Source organism: Antrostomus carolinensis, unplaced genomic scaffold, assembly GCF_000700745.2.
Source record: "Antrostomus carolinensis isolate BGI_N321 unplaced genomic scaffold, ASM70074v2 scaffold14830, whole genome shotgun sequence".
NCBI lineage: Eukaryota > Metazoa > Chordata > Aves > Caprimulgiformes > Caprimulgidae > Antrostomus > Antrostomus carolinensis.
The window spans coordinates 67,102-83,210 of record NW_010286597.1 but is presented as its reverse complement, the minus strand read 5'-3'; the positions used below and the strand labels follow the sequence as shown (position 1 = coordinate 83,210).

At 38.3% G+C, this 16,109-nt stretch overlaps 1 protein-coding gene across 1 annotated transcript in view; it reads right to left on the bottom strand.

Moving 5' to 3' along the window:
* The window catches only part of MYO5A (myosin VA), a 91,477-nt gene that overhangs the window by 17,629 nt on the left and 57,739 nt on the right, over window positions 1-16,109 (bottom strand). Inside the window, exons 20-30 of the mRNA XM_010176738.1 lie at window positions 14,859-15,070; window positions 13,749-13,905; window positions 9,956-10,195; window positions 9,194-9,442; window positions 7,983-8,076; window positions 7,116-7,264; window positions 6,269-6,382; window positions 3,960-4,103; window positions 3,161-3,214; window positions 2,455-2,682; window positions 1,336-1,344 (exon numbers count right to left, since the gene is read on the bottom strand). Of these exons, the coding sequence (XP_010175040.1) occupies window positions 1,336-1,344; window positions 2,455-2,682; window positions 3,161-3,214; window positions 3,960-4,103; window positions 6,269-6,382; window positions 7,116-7,264; window positions 7,983-8,076; window positions 9,194-9,442; window positions 9,956-10,195; window positions 13,749-13,905; window positions 14,859-15,070 (1,650 nt within the window). The remainder of the gene's footprint in view (window positions 1-1,335; window positions 1,345-2,454; window positions 2,683-3,160; window positions 3,215-3,959; window positions 4,104-6,268; window positions 6,383-7,115; window positions 7,265-7,982; window positions 8,077-9,193; window positions 9,443-9,955; window positions 10,196-13,748; window positions 13,906-14,858; window positions 15,071-16,109) is intronic.

The following is a 16,109-nucleotide window of genomic DNA, read 5'->3' as shown; positions in this document are numbered from 1 at the left end:
GCTGCCTATACTGAAACTGAAGAAGCATAATTTTGCAAGCTTAATTCTATTAATATTTCTTAAACACAGCATTATATGTAGTCTTCCAAATCTCATAAATAAGGCTCATTCCTCACTTCATATATTTTAAGTACTCTGGTAAAGCAGGAAATAATTTATAAGGGCTTGAGATTTTTTAAGTTAGATATTTATCATAATGACGTTTTGTTTCAGTTTTGAATGTTTACTATGGCACTTTTGGTTTTTCTTCAGTAAAACTTGAAATACTTAACAAACATTTACAGTTACCTTGGCCAGTCTGATCTGAGTCACTGCTGTGGATAATTACAGTGGAACCACAGGACTCTAATGAACATAAGACACAGAATTCTGACTTTTCTTTTTGACTTTCAAAACAATCCAATGCTATTTGCCTGGGTAAAGTTTTGCAGAGTATTTACAATAACAACTTTGCAGACAGAAATTTTGGAGCCTATGTCTCTATGCCTAGTATGATTCATGTTATCTAATATGAAAACCTATAAAGTACATAAGCTCCTCAAAGAATTATTCCCAACATCCTTATGAGATCTTTGTGATTTTTCTATTATTTTATTACACAGTAAAACTGCTGTTCCTCACCTGACAATCTATTGAGCTTTAGCAGTCTGAACATATTTATTATTTTTGTGCTGATGGAAAGAAATGCTAACTATTCTTCCATCTTCAAGAATACCCTATCTGCTGTAGTTATAATATTTGAATTAACAGTCTTCATTTAGAGTCAGTTCAGTTTCTCATACTCCTAAATATTACGTGTTCAACTACATTTTCTAATCAAACATTCAGCAATTCCTGTCTAACATCTACAGATCACAACATGAGTCCTGAATGTTTGCTGCATGCCGAGCATAGCAAGCACTATAAAGTAAGGTAGTTCTTAATACCAGCCCTTTCTTTGTGAAATTTATGGATTTTGCAAGTTAACAGAGATCTGATTCCTGAATTACAGTGCTGCTCTTACTCTTCTAACAGACTTGGCAAGATACATTGATTGAGCTGACTAGACCAATTTCCGAATCTTTCCTTTCATGTTCAGGTTACCATAAACCAACAGTTCAAAAGTGTTAAATCTACTTGTTTTGAAGTAACTTGTTCCCTTGCATGAAGTAGGAAGATGGGGATGAGGGTGGCATAGGATAATGAAAGTTTTTTCAATAACAGCAAAGTAAAGTGCAAGAACAACTTCAAATACATGTAGCTTATGAGAGGCAGGGAAATGACAGTTCAAGTATTGTTGAGGGGTTTTTTAGCATTTAAGAGTTCTGGTTTATAACTTCAGAAGAAAATGTATACCTTATCCTCCTGGCAATCAAATTGGTAGGCAAGAAAGAAGAAAAAGAAATCATTAAAAAAACCCATCTATCTGTGCTGCAGCTGTCCAATCTAGCAAGCAGAAGCCATCAGCAAGCTGGCGGTTAGCCATCCCACAGGTCACCTTCGTATTTCCCTCATACTCATAACTGCCGTAAAAAACCCACTGTATCCCACCATTGCTGAAAAGTTACTCTATTCAAGTATTTATTTACAATGTTCTACATATTGCAGAAAAATTAGTTTTGTTTTCTTTATAATTACTCTTTTAAAAAAAAAGATATGTACACTTTCATGCATCACAGACTTTCAATTTATTTAGGACAAATATAAACATAACTTTGCAGTAGCAAAGGAAAGATGACATAACTGTTCATTCTTTGCTGCAGTTATGAAACACTACATAGCTCAGTTCAATGGAAATTACTAGTTCCTGGATTTACGTGATACCTTTTCAGGTTGAATGCCTGTTATTTTCAAGGCTATTACTTCTCCAAGGTTCTCATCAGAATTAGAGCTTTTTAGAAAACACACATTTCAGTGGTTGTAATCTACACTTCTCAACAAAACCACATAGCGCCTATCAAGCAATAATATGGAACTGATACATCTTCATAGGTCATCTTTATGAAATATTATTTATTTGCAATCATTTATGACCCTGCATGGATTTAGAAGAAATTGTTCCTTGTAGCTCCTACTGAACTATTAATTTAAAAGAATTCCTGAAAACTACTGTAAATTTTCCAGTCAAACTACATACTCACTAGAGAAATGATACTGCTTCAAAAGAGAATTTTTAAAGGAGACTGGGGAGATCCTGGCCAGACCACTGGTATCTGCCAGCGTGGTGTGATCAGTATGATACTTTTTCATGAATGCTGGTAGAGAAACCCAAAATTGGTTTATTAATAGAATCTCCCAATTCGGACTGCTGCAATTTGTGCACTAACAATGGATCAATGGATTACACTTAGAAAGGCTTTCAAACCTATACCATTTTATTCTGCCTATCAAGTACACTAAAATAAAAATCAAACAAAGCACAACAGTGATGCAATGTAACTTTACTACACAGTGCATCTGCTGACTTTTATTTACCTTGGGTTGAATAGCCTCTTTCTGGCTAACAAGCTGAGACCTCAGGATGAGGACTTCTTCCTTGCGTACTTCAAGCTCTTCACTTACTGAAGTCAGCTGATCCAGGAGGACTCGATATGCAGGGGCACCAGGAGCAGTTACCTCTGGAGAGCGCGTTTCTGTGAGGGCCTTCTGCAGCTCATTCAACTCATTCTTCAGTTTTTTATTCTCAGATTCAAGTTCTTGACGCTGCAAGAAAGAGGGACAATCCTATCACTCAGCAGAATTCCAACATGCCTATAAACCACAGGTACAAAACTAGGGATAGAAATGGTAAAAATAATGAGTAACTGCAACAAATCAATCCGTCTGTATCCCTGGCTTCTTGACTACAGTGAATAGTGCCTGGGAGGATTTCACTAATAGAGCTCAGCTTTTGTCTGAAGTGCAAAATCAGAACATATATACATGAATCATACAGCTGTACTAAGTCTTCCAACAGAGAACTCTCCCTGTTTTAGGGGATCTTTTTGTTGAGCAGCCCCAGCCACACATTCTACACCTTAAAAAGGACAATCCTACAATAAAATTGCTGGGGAATTTTTGTTCTAGTTTCTCCAACTAATATTCTGAAACAGAAAGGCTGATGTCATTTCCTATGTCAGCACATACAATTGGTGGCAATATTCTCACTAGAAAATAACAGGAACCTCCTTTTTAGAATTACCTTGAGTGACTCGTACTCCAACTCTGCACCTCTTATTGGAGGCCTTTCCTCCTCCTATGAAAGAATACAGACAAGCGTGAAAAATAAAAATACAATCCTTTCTCATCTTTTCCTATAAAACTAGAAAACACTCATTCTGGTACCGCTGAGTGCTTTAATTTGATTATTGGCATTGTGTCCTTTCATTTACTTATGAATTTATGACACATAATTGGTTAATATAAGTAAAATCATATACAAATTGCACTACTGTCACTGGTAACGAAACAGAGCAGGATGAATGCCAGGATGCTCAAGAAATTCACTGGTGGAAGAGTAATAAGAAACAATTGCCATAACTGGTTTTATATTTTTATAAGTACTTAAGGAGATCGAATCAGAGGAGAATTTCAAATAAAATCTGTTAAACATGTCTAATCGCAGCACTTTGGCATTGCAACTTGGTTGAAACAATTCTTATTCTGCCTAAAATGAACAATTACGCATTCTCCCCATCATTTAAGTACAATTTCTATATTGCTATTCCTTAAAAAAAAAACAGCCTTTTTTTTTTCTTTCTTTAAGCAAAGTCTTAAGCACTTTTTGTCCCTGTTAACTTTCATCAGAGGATCTCCAGGACCTTGGAAAACTAAATAACCAGTCCCGAGTACTAAGCACCAGGCATAAAACTTGTCGTTAAATAAAGCAAGTACTAGAGGAAGGTAAGGATTTAGTAAAAGCCAGTCAGCATTCACACAGCTACTGTTTCATAAGAAGGGATACTCTGGCGTCAGCATTTGATCAGCTAGAAGGAGTCAACCTTGGCTTTAGCACGGAGAGCCTGTTCCTCCTTTCTGTCCAGTTCATCCTGCAGGGATTGTTTTTCTTGCTCCAGCTCCGTAACCCGTTTCTGCAGCTTGAGGAACAGAGACATATCCAATGGTGCCTTTTTCTCACTTGGTTCCTGCTTTAGAAAGAACAGAAGGAAGTCAAGAAGAATTCCTCATCCACATCACAAGTGAGCACTACAGTGAGTAAAGATGGGAAACAGACTGGGGAAAGAGAGGAACACGGAAATCTTATTTGATTCTGAGAGCTGACACTATTGGCATCTAAAATATCAGCTGTCAAATGCTATTTTAAAAAAGGATCTACTAGTAAAAAATGTATCTAAACGCAAAGCCTAGCAAAAGAAAGCACTAGAGACTACCTAGAAGAGAGGAGGTCTGTAATTAAGCATACCTTTTATTCTTATTTGTTTGGAGGGAGAAAGGAGAAAAAAAAAGTCTGTGGTTAGACTCACCTGGAAACAACTGTAAATAGAGGTGGTTTTGTTTGTTTGTTTGCTTTAAATTATTTCTACAGTAAGTTCTTCAGCTACAGAGAAATCTCTCTGCTGATTGTAGATTTACAGGTTAATTTAGTGGGATGTGACATAAATAGGTACCAGAATATATATTTTATGCCTTTTTCCTTTTATTATTCTAATTATACAGTCTGGTTTGGGCCTAATGCACTAAAGCTTTCTCACTATTTTCTGGGCAAGGACCAGTGTTTGTAATCTGAAGGTGTGTCAGAAATTGTCCATCAGCCATTTTGTACTTTATGTAGCAAGAAGATCAAAGCATTTACTATGAAGTGCACCATAAAATTTTGAAGCCTAGAAAAGGAACTAGAAAATTAATATTAATGACTCTAGCAGACAAGCAAGCACAGCCATTTCCACTTCATCTCCTCTTACTATTGAGGGGAAGAGTCATAAACCACAGCAACAACTCAGGAAAAAGAAAAAAGACTGAGTTTTCTGGCTTTACTGGTTTGTATGGAGATGGATCCTACTTTTTAATGTGGTTTTGTATCATTGATCTATATTGTTAGTCTAGACTCAAACTGCAGTTTGAAATCTTATGGGGTTAAACAAATACAGATTTGATCTTCTCAGTGCTGCATTTATTCACACTCTTGTGTGAGTTAGTTTTTAAATTTATATTCTAAAAACCAAAACTGGCTGTAGAACAGCAATTCAGTAAGACTATTAGCCAAAGGAAAAGATGACATTTGGCTTGTATGCGAAATCTAATCATATGTAGTTGCACTGTCCTTTTCCTGATTATCCATGAAGGTAGGAGCATCTTTCTGAAACAATTATGCAAGGTGAAAAATTTAAGTGGGAAGGAAAATTATGAAAGAGTCTGCATAGAATATGTGTCAGCATCAAAGTGTCAGGGGTTTTGCATCCATGGTAGAAAATTTTCTGCGGAGGCTTTCAAATGCAGTAATGACAGCCTGTAAAAAGCAACTGTGGAGATAACTAACCTAGGCAGAGGGCAAAAGGAGTGAGCTGTGTGATGAAGATCTCTAGAATGCAAATAAAAGCTTTGCATCTGCAAACTGCCAAAGACAATCAGACCACCAACCTGATGGCTCTCTGCTGCATTAGCAGTCCCACTTCTTTGGGAGGGGACAAAAGGGGGAGTCATCTTGGAAAATACTAAGAATGGCTTGGAGTTGCACCACAAATTGTTCATGATTATTACTCATTACCTGAATCAAGACAGTAATCTTTCTGAAAATTTTTAAACATCCTGAGATTTGTATCACTGTACATGCAAAGGGACAGTACATTCTCAGAGTTTTATTTGTCTCTATGAAACAGAGGAAAAATGAATCAACATGAGGTTCTCACCCCTAACAGGGAACTCATTCCATGTAGCAACTAAGAATGTGGCTAGCCACCTTGCCACTTTTAATCCTTGAATATACAGCATACAGACTTCTCAGGAACTCTCACTGGTTTTCTGAATTCCCACTTTGTGCTGAAAAAGTGACGTGCTTACAAACACTGTCAAACAAATGCTTTGCAGATGCAAATCAATTGGATGGCCAAGTATCTAGACTATGTTTACTGTAAGACTGCAGAATTCAAAGCATACTTTCACAAAGTCTTTTAACATAGAAGCACAACTAACTAGAGAATGAGCTGCTTTCAAAAAGAAAATGGAAAGGTGGATTGAAGCATTAGGTATCTCAAAATAAGGATAATGTGTTCACAAGCAGATACAAAAAAAAGAGATAGGAGTAAGTTCAACCACTGATCAATGAAAAGTTGTGGGGCTTTTTTAACATTACCTCCGTCCTCACTGGTAAGTCTTCTGCTTCTGTGATCTCAGAGCTAAAAGTATATTCAGATTCATTGCTACTGTGAGTTGAATCTGTTCTTTTGTGTCCAGGCTTGGGGATGTTCTGGAGTGCAAATGAAACAAATCAATACCACTATATCATTTTACTTGTGACTGTCTCTTCACAACCTATAATCTAGCTTGTAATATTTGGTGTTATTTCACAGCTATCAATATTTATAAGAAAAGACTTTTGACTCTGGTCTTTCATGCCATCTAAAGCCTATGAGATGTAGTTCACAATCAAATTTATGGAGACAGGTCAGATCCTACACCATCAAGTATTGCTGCAGAAAGCAGACTCAAGCAACAATGCAGCATTTTGTGCAAAAGAAAAGCTCAGTTTACAGGAAGCAAAAGTAGCAATTCTCTAACTTCCCAGACATTTTACTGAGGAATATTTTTTCTTCTTGACACAAAATATTCCTAGAACTACTTAAAATTTAACACTGGATGAATGTGGTACAAACAACCCTAGCACGTGTGAGTAACTTCAGGGCAAAATAAGAGCAGATGGCACATGCAAAACCACTACTAAAGTCACAGCAGAAATTTAGCCTTCTTCACAAACACGAGAACAAAAACAAAATTTTTTTAAAATCAACCCAAAATTTTAAATGAATTTGTTTTGTCTGAGCTCGTCTAACTAATAAATATTTAAAAGGACAAATTCTCTTTTCAGGTACAGGTCACCACCACACAGCTGACAGCAGAATCGGTTACTAACTTATACCACTAGATTCTGGCTAAACACATTAGTGAGCAGCTTTTGATTTCTCAGCTGTTTAGCCACTTACCGCCATTAAGTTCATTTCATCCTTGAGATCATCATACCGCTCCTCCAAACGACTGAACTCATTCAGCAGGTTCTGGTACCGTAACCGTTCATCATTCAGATCTAGCTCTAGCTGTTTCGTTTCCTCCACTAGCTTCTTTTCCATCGTCTCTGCCATAGAGAACAGGAATCCAAAGTGAGAACTCCAGTTCTACCTACCATGCAGCACATCCATCCTGGAGGTACAGGCATGTGTCTGCACCAGGAACACAGATGGTGAAACAGTATGCTGCTTGAAGCTGCTGTGCAGTATTTGTGCTTCTGTAGGCAAGCAGTAAGGCCAAATATATGAAGGACCAAAGCATTCTTGTGGTAACCGCAAAAGGGTTTGCTCAGTCAAGTTAGTATTCTGCTGATACCTTGCATTAGTGATTCCAGGAGGGAAGAAGAAGGGCTACTAGCCTAGTGTCACGTTATGTAAAAAGCAAAAAGTGAGATGCTTTACACCTCAAGCACACTGACCCTCCTCATCACAGCTGCCTCCATCACAGACTTCACATCTAGAGTTACACTCTTCTGGTTGCTGTCCACATAGTCACAGCAGCCAGAAGAGCTGCAGCAGATTAAATGTATTAAATATCAGAGCCTTCTTTTTAAAAGTAAAATGCTTTGTAACAGTTACCCTCACCAGAAAGACCCCATATCCTTAGGATTTCGTGGAAATTCAAATAGTAAATAATTCTGATACATGTGAGTCCTTAAAACAAATAAATGAAACTATTAAACTAAAAAAGAATGCAAACTAAGGCAAATTAGACCAATCTATACCACAGTGTTGCTTACAAGGTAACACGAAGTAGAAAATCTGAGTGAAGGTAACAGAGCCAACCTGTTATTTCCCTCGCCTGGTCATGGATGCGGCGGTTCAGATCATCCTTTTCTGTTTTCAGTAATGTGTTCTGCTCTTTCAGCTCCGATACCAGCTACAGAGAAAAGAAAATACTCAACTCAGAATGCAGATCATCTTTCATCAGTAGCTCTAGCAGCAACTACATCCTTGTTGTAAGAGTTCAAATACTTAAATTTTTCCTCCAAGAATTAAATCAGTGAACTAAGTTATGACATCTTCATTTCCCAAATCATATGTCTTAAATATGTCACACTGCAGATTCCCTTGTATGTTCTGCACTCTATTTCTGATCAGATGCCAAAATTGCCTTGAACCACTCCACTGTGCCACAATATTTTTCAGTAAAGTCCCAAAGATGTAATTTATTCCTTAAAATAGAAATATTCCTAAAATAGGAACAAATTTGGTAGTTCTGTTGTATATTCCGTTGCATTGGGTAACATCATAATCTAACATCTGGCCTCTGATCAAAAATTGTGCCACTTTAACTGTGCCCAGGTTTGACAGTTACTCATTTGTCTTTGATTACGGTTACTACACATTCCTTTTGCTTAATCAATTAATATTTTTTCCTTATATTTATCTGCTCTTCAAATGCATCACTGCAGCATCAGATAATGAGTGAATGGTTCTTCCAATATTAGAAACCTGCACCGTTATCAGCAAGTAATCTTGACAGGAAACAACCTGTTTGATATATTCATGGTTAAAGCAAATATAAGGGGTTAGCCAAAACCTGTTGAACTAGACTGTGCACACCTACATGTGTTTAGTAGGCTAATTGTTTACATTAGGTAGGATATAAGCAGCTACCTTTGAATACCATGTATGGGACAGATTTCTGATCTCTATGTGATTACACTCTGTAGGTAGGTAAAATTATTTATTTTTATGCATGCGCTACCTCTGACTAATTGAGGAAGTTTACGTATCTGGATTTGCAAATATTTTCAATATCAAAATCTGAATAGATTGAATACATACATTTACATACAATATATAGATTTAGTATATTCTTCTACCATAGGTTATTTAGGTATCAAGCTTATTTAGGATTGTGCAGGTATAACATTGCTTAAAAATACTGTAAAAATACCAGCCACACAACTGAAGCAGTTAAGCCTGTGCAAAACCTGAGTGGACACCAGGCCCCTATAAATCTTCTCACGCATCTGAGACTGCATACTTGCCTGCTCGGTTTCATGTTTGTATTTGTCTGCCCATTCCTCAATTGTCTTCTTCTCAGACTGAGTTTGGTGCAGCTCCTTCCGGAGCTTGGCAATCTCCTCCTGAAGGCTGAGGACACGGTTGGTTGCATTCTTAGCCTCCTCCTCACTCATCCGAAGCCTTTCCACATCACTCCGCAGCTTCTCTGTCTCTGTACTATACGTGATCTCCAGGTTGCTCAGCTTCTCCAGCAGAGATTTGTACTCTTTGTTCTTTGCAAAACACAACACACAGCAGCTGTTAGAGAAGTTCTGGTTTAAGGGAGGCTTCTAGTTCGCTACAGAATATACCCAGATATGGGAGAAAAAGAGCACCTTTCCCATTTCCAAAAGTTTCAGCCTGTTTTTGCAGAATTGCCTAACGAGGTGACAGAACAGTCCAGCCTCTAAGTCTGCACATTAACATCCCAAACTAAAATCAAACAGGAAGCCCACACACATCAAACATGATCACCTCACCTTCCCCTTAAACAGAGCAACTGACCTGCTTCAAATGAAATACTGACGTTAAGGGAGCAGATGTTTTCTCTTCGTGTTGCTGAGAGATACAAACGGATGCTTTACTGTTCCAGACCTACTGTGGCCTCCCTTTCTCTCTTCAGCAGAAAAGAGAACTGATACCTTACACTGAAAATTCAGTACATTTTTCTGTGAATGCCCACAGTGCTACTGAGAAAGATAATACAAGATTTCTAAATATTTTCCCTGAGGCCAGAGAGCTTTTACCTGCTCATCAATTTTTCGCTGCAGCTGCATGATCTTGTTCTCTAAGCCAATGTGAAGCTTCTTGTAGCGTTCCACAGACCGGGCCTCTATCTTCAGTTTCTTTAGCTCCCTCTTGGCCATCATGCGCCGGTAACAGCATTGCAAGTAAACAATTGCCTTCAAGGTCCTACAGTAGTGCACTCGAGCCAGCCAGCCTCTTACATGTTTCTGAATAATGATAGACTTGTGCTCCCGAAGCATCTACAGTTAAGAAAAAACACCACAAAGGGTATTAGAGTTGCAAACAACATCTGCTCAGTTAAACAGACTCCATAATGAGAGGTGTAAAGATGATGTACACATAGGGACACCTCAGACTGAAAAGAGAAACTTCTGATGAAGAGTAACAGGAAATGAATATGGAATTAATTTAAACAAAAAAGAAGAGGAAAAGAAGGCAGGAATAAGGAATATGACAGGGAATAAAATGAAAAAGAACAAGAAGGAAAAGCAAGGAAAGAAAGAACTGGAGGCACACTGAAGAACCAGACATTCCTTTGTGCTGATGTCAGATGCAAGCTAATTACAAAAATACATGGTACCTGTTGGCAAGATGACAAATACAACCCTTTTTTTTTTTTTTACTGCATCTTTTATCTTGAAACATCTTAGAACCATTGACATATGCTGCATAGGATTCATCAATACAAAGTTTAAAATTACCACACTTGATATGCAATGCAGCTAGGAGCCATAGTCTAGCTGACCAAGCTACAAGTTCCAGTCAGTTTTCTGCTCCCTCCCCCCCCCCCCCCCCTTCTTCTTTTTCTTATGTATCTTAGACTTGACAGAATGGAAAAATCTCCATTTATTCTAATTAGAAATTTTATATTGTAATAATTCCAACTTATTTCATGGCAGAAATTTCAGCCATAGCTTTGAGGTGTAAAATAAAATTAATAATAACTTTAAAAAAATAATTTTAACAAAAAACAGTCAAGAATGCCAGCAACCTTCATCAGTGTGCTAGCCAGAGGATTCTGCTAGGAAGGGTCTATTACTTGTTTTTAGATCCTTCACCCAACGATTCAATCAGAGATTCCTCAAGTCTGGAGAACCTGAATTCCAGCAGACCACAGCTGTTCTCAGAGAGCCTGCCCAAATCCACAAGGCTTCCAGGACTCTGAGAACTTTAGATTTCAGTTAATAAAGCTTTACACATTAAACAGTTTATTCTCAAGAACAAAATTATTTAAGATTTTATGTTACTTCTTGGATTTGATAGTTTAAAGATCATATACAGTTCACATTCTTACACTGATTTACCACAAAGCTGATAAGACAAACTAGTAAGGCAACAACAATTTTGTTTTCTTTTATACTTCTTAGCAAAGGAACTGAAATACGTAATAAGTGTTGCACTTCCAGATCAATGAATTTAAAAAGTATACTGGCAAAGTGGCAAGATTATAAGATTCACAAACATTATCCCTTAGCATTTATTTCTGAAGAAAAAATGAGACTTGAAATACCAGCACTTGGTTAAAGAGCTCACTGAGGTAAGGAAATAGCTCTCTCAAAAGTACAGCAAGGTCAAAAGCCAAAGTCCTTCTGACTGCATGTCACGCAGTTAGCACTCCTGCCTCCTTACACATTTCCTGGAATAGTCCTTCAAGTCACTCACAGGTGCCTGAACAGCTCAAATACAACTAGGTTTCAACAATATTTTCACCTCAAGTTTGAAAGCAACAAGTCCCATAAAATACCTCCATCGTGCAGGGATGGTCCTCATCTGCCAGTGAATTCTCACACACATACAGTCCAGTGAGGAAAAAGGCCACTTCAGTGTAAGGTGAGAGTATCAGAAAAGTTACTCAATTTACCAGTATTTCCCAGGAAAGCTTATGTCAAAGCTGTGGAGGAACTAAGCTCCTTGTGAAGCTGAGAAGCACATCACAACGTCTCAGGCAGAAGCTTTCCGCAGGATGTGTGAAATAGATGATTCAACCATTTTAAATTCCTTGTATTAGTCATGTGACTGCAACACATGCCCTCTCTTCTAACAACAACAACAGGTGCCTTTCACAATCCTAGCGAACAACACGTGCACTATGGATTACTTACAGAGACAGGGCTCAGCCCAACTGTGCTGTCACAGGGCAACCTTTCGGTTTCACTCATCTGCAATCGTAATGAACTTCAGAACAACCGTGTTTACCTTCCCATGGCATGCAGAGCCTGTGCTTCTCTCTCTGGCCATCCCTGTATCTCAGCTTTAATAAAATTCCACCTTAGGAGGACAATGTATACACAGCACACCGCTGCCGGTGTACTTGTCAGAACTTCATGTTTTACTGTGGTGAACAATTCACTGCTCGAGGGGGGATACTCCCTGACAGGCAAGTCTGACCACCCCTTACGGGGACCCCTCCGGAAACCTGCCATCTCCATTAAGAGGGAATATAACAGGGTTATGAAACTCCATGCTACAGGACAGATGCGGTGTGTATCACTCACGTGACTAACTTCAGGCACACAGAATAACCTCCTATTTTCCTAAGAATGGCTTTTAGTCCGCCTATTGCGGTGACCCATGTCTCACTTTTGTCACACCTGTCAGATCACTGTTAAAAACATACCTTATATAATCTCATAACATAAAAAATGGTTTGTAATAATGAAAATGCTAAGAATTCCAATAAAAAAGCGAGTAGATACCTGCACAAAAGAACAGCTGAGTCAAGCACAGGGATCTTACTACTAAGAAATTCTTATCAGGGATTATTTGTTTTCAAACTTTTAGACACATTCGTATGTGACTGTGAAGGCAACTTTAACACAACTAAAAAATATACAGAAACTTCAAATATAAAAGAGAAACGTGTGGAACATAAGTCTAGTTGGCTTTTGGTGATATGCCTTCAATATCTACTTGCTTGGGAAAAAGACAGAACTCTTTCAGCTAACTTTTCAGTGAAAAGTTATAAACTGACTTTCGAGCTTAATTAAAACAATTCATGTTGACAAAAGTGCCATGAAGCATGTTGGCATTTTGTAGTCTAACCATCTGAATCATAATTCTGTTTCCACTCCTGTAACAACCCTAGAGCAAATTCTAGTTTCTCAACTGAACTTTCATTTTTTTTATCAAGCATAATCCAGAAAATATTATCAGTATCACTAGCACATGGCTATATTACTTTCTGTCTAAAACAAAACCAGCATCAATACATTAAAAAAAAAAAAAAACCAAACCTCCCAAAAACAAACCCAAAACTTCATGCTTAACTTTTAATCTCCTATTTTTCTGGGTATCTCTTTGCTAACATTAATAACCTTCAGCATATTTCAGAATCATTGAAACAAGGGATGGAATGGGAACAGTAGTGCATCACATATGTGTACTGATGTGAGCAATACTGATTTGGACTCATGGAGGCACATTCACACAAGGCCATTTTCAGTATTTAAGTGCCTCAACATTCTATATATCAAATAAAAAAGTTTTCTCAACAGAAATGCTGTAAATCTCTTTTACATTCTCCACTAACTGCACCGAAAGTCTAGGTACATCCATATTAGATGACAGTGTGAGCATCTCTAAAATGACAAGTTCATTGATTGCAGTATCAGATCTTTCTAATTTCCAGGTGCTGTCCTTCAATCCACGCTGTGATATTTTGTTTGTGCATTATGTGTAACACTACACATGCAAATATTTCAGATTCCCAAAGGGACACCACAGAGCAGCTTTGTCCTGAAGGTATGTGGAAATAAAGCTAGAGTGAAGAAGGAAGATATTATGATTTCTTACCATTTGGTACTTGTTCCTGGCCATGTAACCTCTTAAGAGAGCCTGAAGAGCAATAGTAGCAGCCCGCATGCATTGGTATCTTTTGCGGACCACATACATGCGCTGGAACTTCTGAATAGTGATGGCAGCCCGTGTTCTCCGCAGGAACTTGGCATAGCTAAGCAAGACAAATAATACCTGTAATTATTTTCCATTGCTTGAATACTATATTTTTAGATCCTATAACTTTACTATTACATTCTCAAGAGCTACATTTTCTACTTGAGTTTCTTCCTAATGTTGTCAGTGATACAGCATATTTACTTGCCATTCTACCTTATGGCAGTACAACAGAATGACAAATTAACAGAAACTCTGCAAGGTTTTACAAGGAGGTGTTTTCACTTCCTCTGAGAACTGTGCTAGAGAAGTGACATGATAAACTCGGCTTAATTTCTTATCACCTTTTCTCCAGTTTTAAAGCTATTTCCACTATGCCTCCTGCCAGATCTCCTCTCCTAATCTCAACCTGCAGAAAATGTTTGCTTGTTCTTGGCCCTCTCACAAAGCAATTACAAAGGATCTTGACAGAAGCCTCTTTCCAAACGTTGATTCTTACTGTCTTCATAACCACCTTGTCTTCGAATGATACCACCTGTACTCCTACCCTGTTCTCTGGCCCATCCATGAACATCTCTCAGAAGTCAATCCAAAGAAATGACTCTGACTGATGTATCTCCCTTCACAGCTGCACCCTGGATGAGGAATGGCTTCTCCAGCAGGACAGACAGATCCAGCCAGTAGGGCACATGGAAACTGGGCAATAAGGACTCAGCCAGGAGTCCTGCTTTACCTCACCTGGAACATATCTCCTTGTACTACCTGTACTCTGCTCCCACTAACAATATATTATTGCAAGCATCACACAGCCAGGGTGCTACTCTCCTCTCAGGAAGGTCAAAAACAGGCAGGACAGACACACTCATTATATCCAATTTCCTTCATTTCCCTGGAAAATCATTTCCTCTCAGCCAGTATAGGAACAAGAGAACAAATGTATCACATTTCAACGTCCTACTTAAAGGGATCTGAATTGAGGCTAGTGTGGGTTTTCCCACGAGCATTGCTTACCATCGTGCTTGGTACCCTCTGACATATCTCTGAATGGTGATGGCAGCCTTCCTCATACGCACGTACTTCTTTCGCATCAGCCAGCCTCGGATCGTCTTTTGGATGCGGATACAGGCAGCTCTCAACTTATCTGCCCTTATTTTTTCCAGATAGGCTACTTGACCAGCCCGGAAAAATATTTTTGTCTTACCAAACTGGTACTTATCCTTGTCCTATTTTCAGAGGTAAAAAGAGGATCAGTTACAGTATTAAATGTTAAATGGATTAAAAAAAAGGCATGAAGGGCTAAATGAAAGTACAGTTAGTAAAGAAGCAAAATTATCTACGTAACATTTCAAGTAAACCTACACTTAAGTAGTGGAGGAGAGCATTTTCTCTGTATGATGCTGCTAACAAATTAATACAACGAGTCCACAAGCATGGGTTCAAGGAGTGATGCGAGATTTTTGCTTAGACAAGAATGCCACAAAGATTGTAAGAGACGTGGAAAGCTACAGGAGGTGACAAAGGGGCCTACAGGATGAAAGCAATACAGGCAATACACATGTACATGAAGCTGGGGCTTCAAATATGTATGCATCATATACTGCATCAGCAGTAAGCCAGAACAAAGCACCTCACTGCTGCTCAAACACATCTGAAATTTCAGAACTAAACCAGAAAGAGAGTAATATTCCATCTCTATAGGCTGCAGTACTCCTTGGAGGAAAAACTGAGAATACACAAAGGTATATTGAAAAAAAATTAATTTTGTTGATTGTTTGATGTTAAGTTAAAAGGAACGGCAGTCAAAGAGCTACAGCTTAGGATACATTTAACACTATACATTAACATTAACATAACATGCATATAAATCAAAAAATTTTAGTTAAGTCCCCCTAATGACACAGAATTTAAAAAGCCAAGCACTGACCTGCCTACACAGTATTTATTTTTTTGGTTTCCACAAACATCCTGACATTGGCATTTCACTTCAGCAAGGTAAGCTTTCTTGCTGTTTTATCTTCAGTAAACTTTGTCTCTTTCTCTTCCTAACTGACACTTCTGAGTAAGTCTCAGTTAACAGCCTTCTACTGAGAACTGGCTGGAACTGTCTCTTTGGAGCCTGCTTGCCCTCCACTGTTCATCAATCTTTAAGAAATCCCAAGAAACACATCAGTTCAGTGGTGCAGATGCCATTGCCTGGGAGGGTAGGGCTGCAACTGGAGGTAGGAGGCAAAGCAAAAGGCTACCGAGGTACAAGGACAGCCA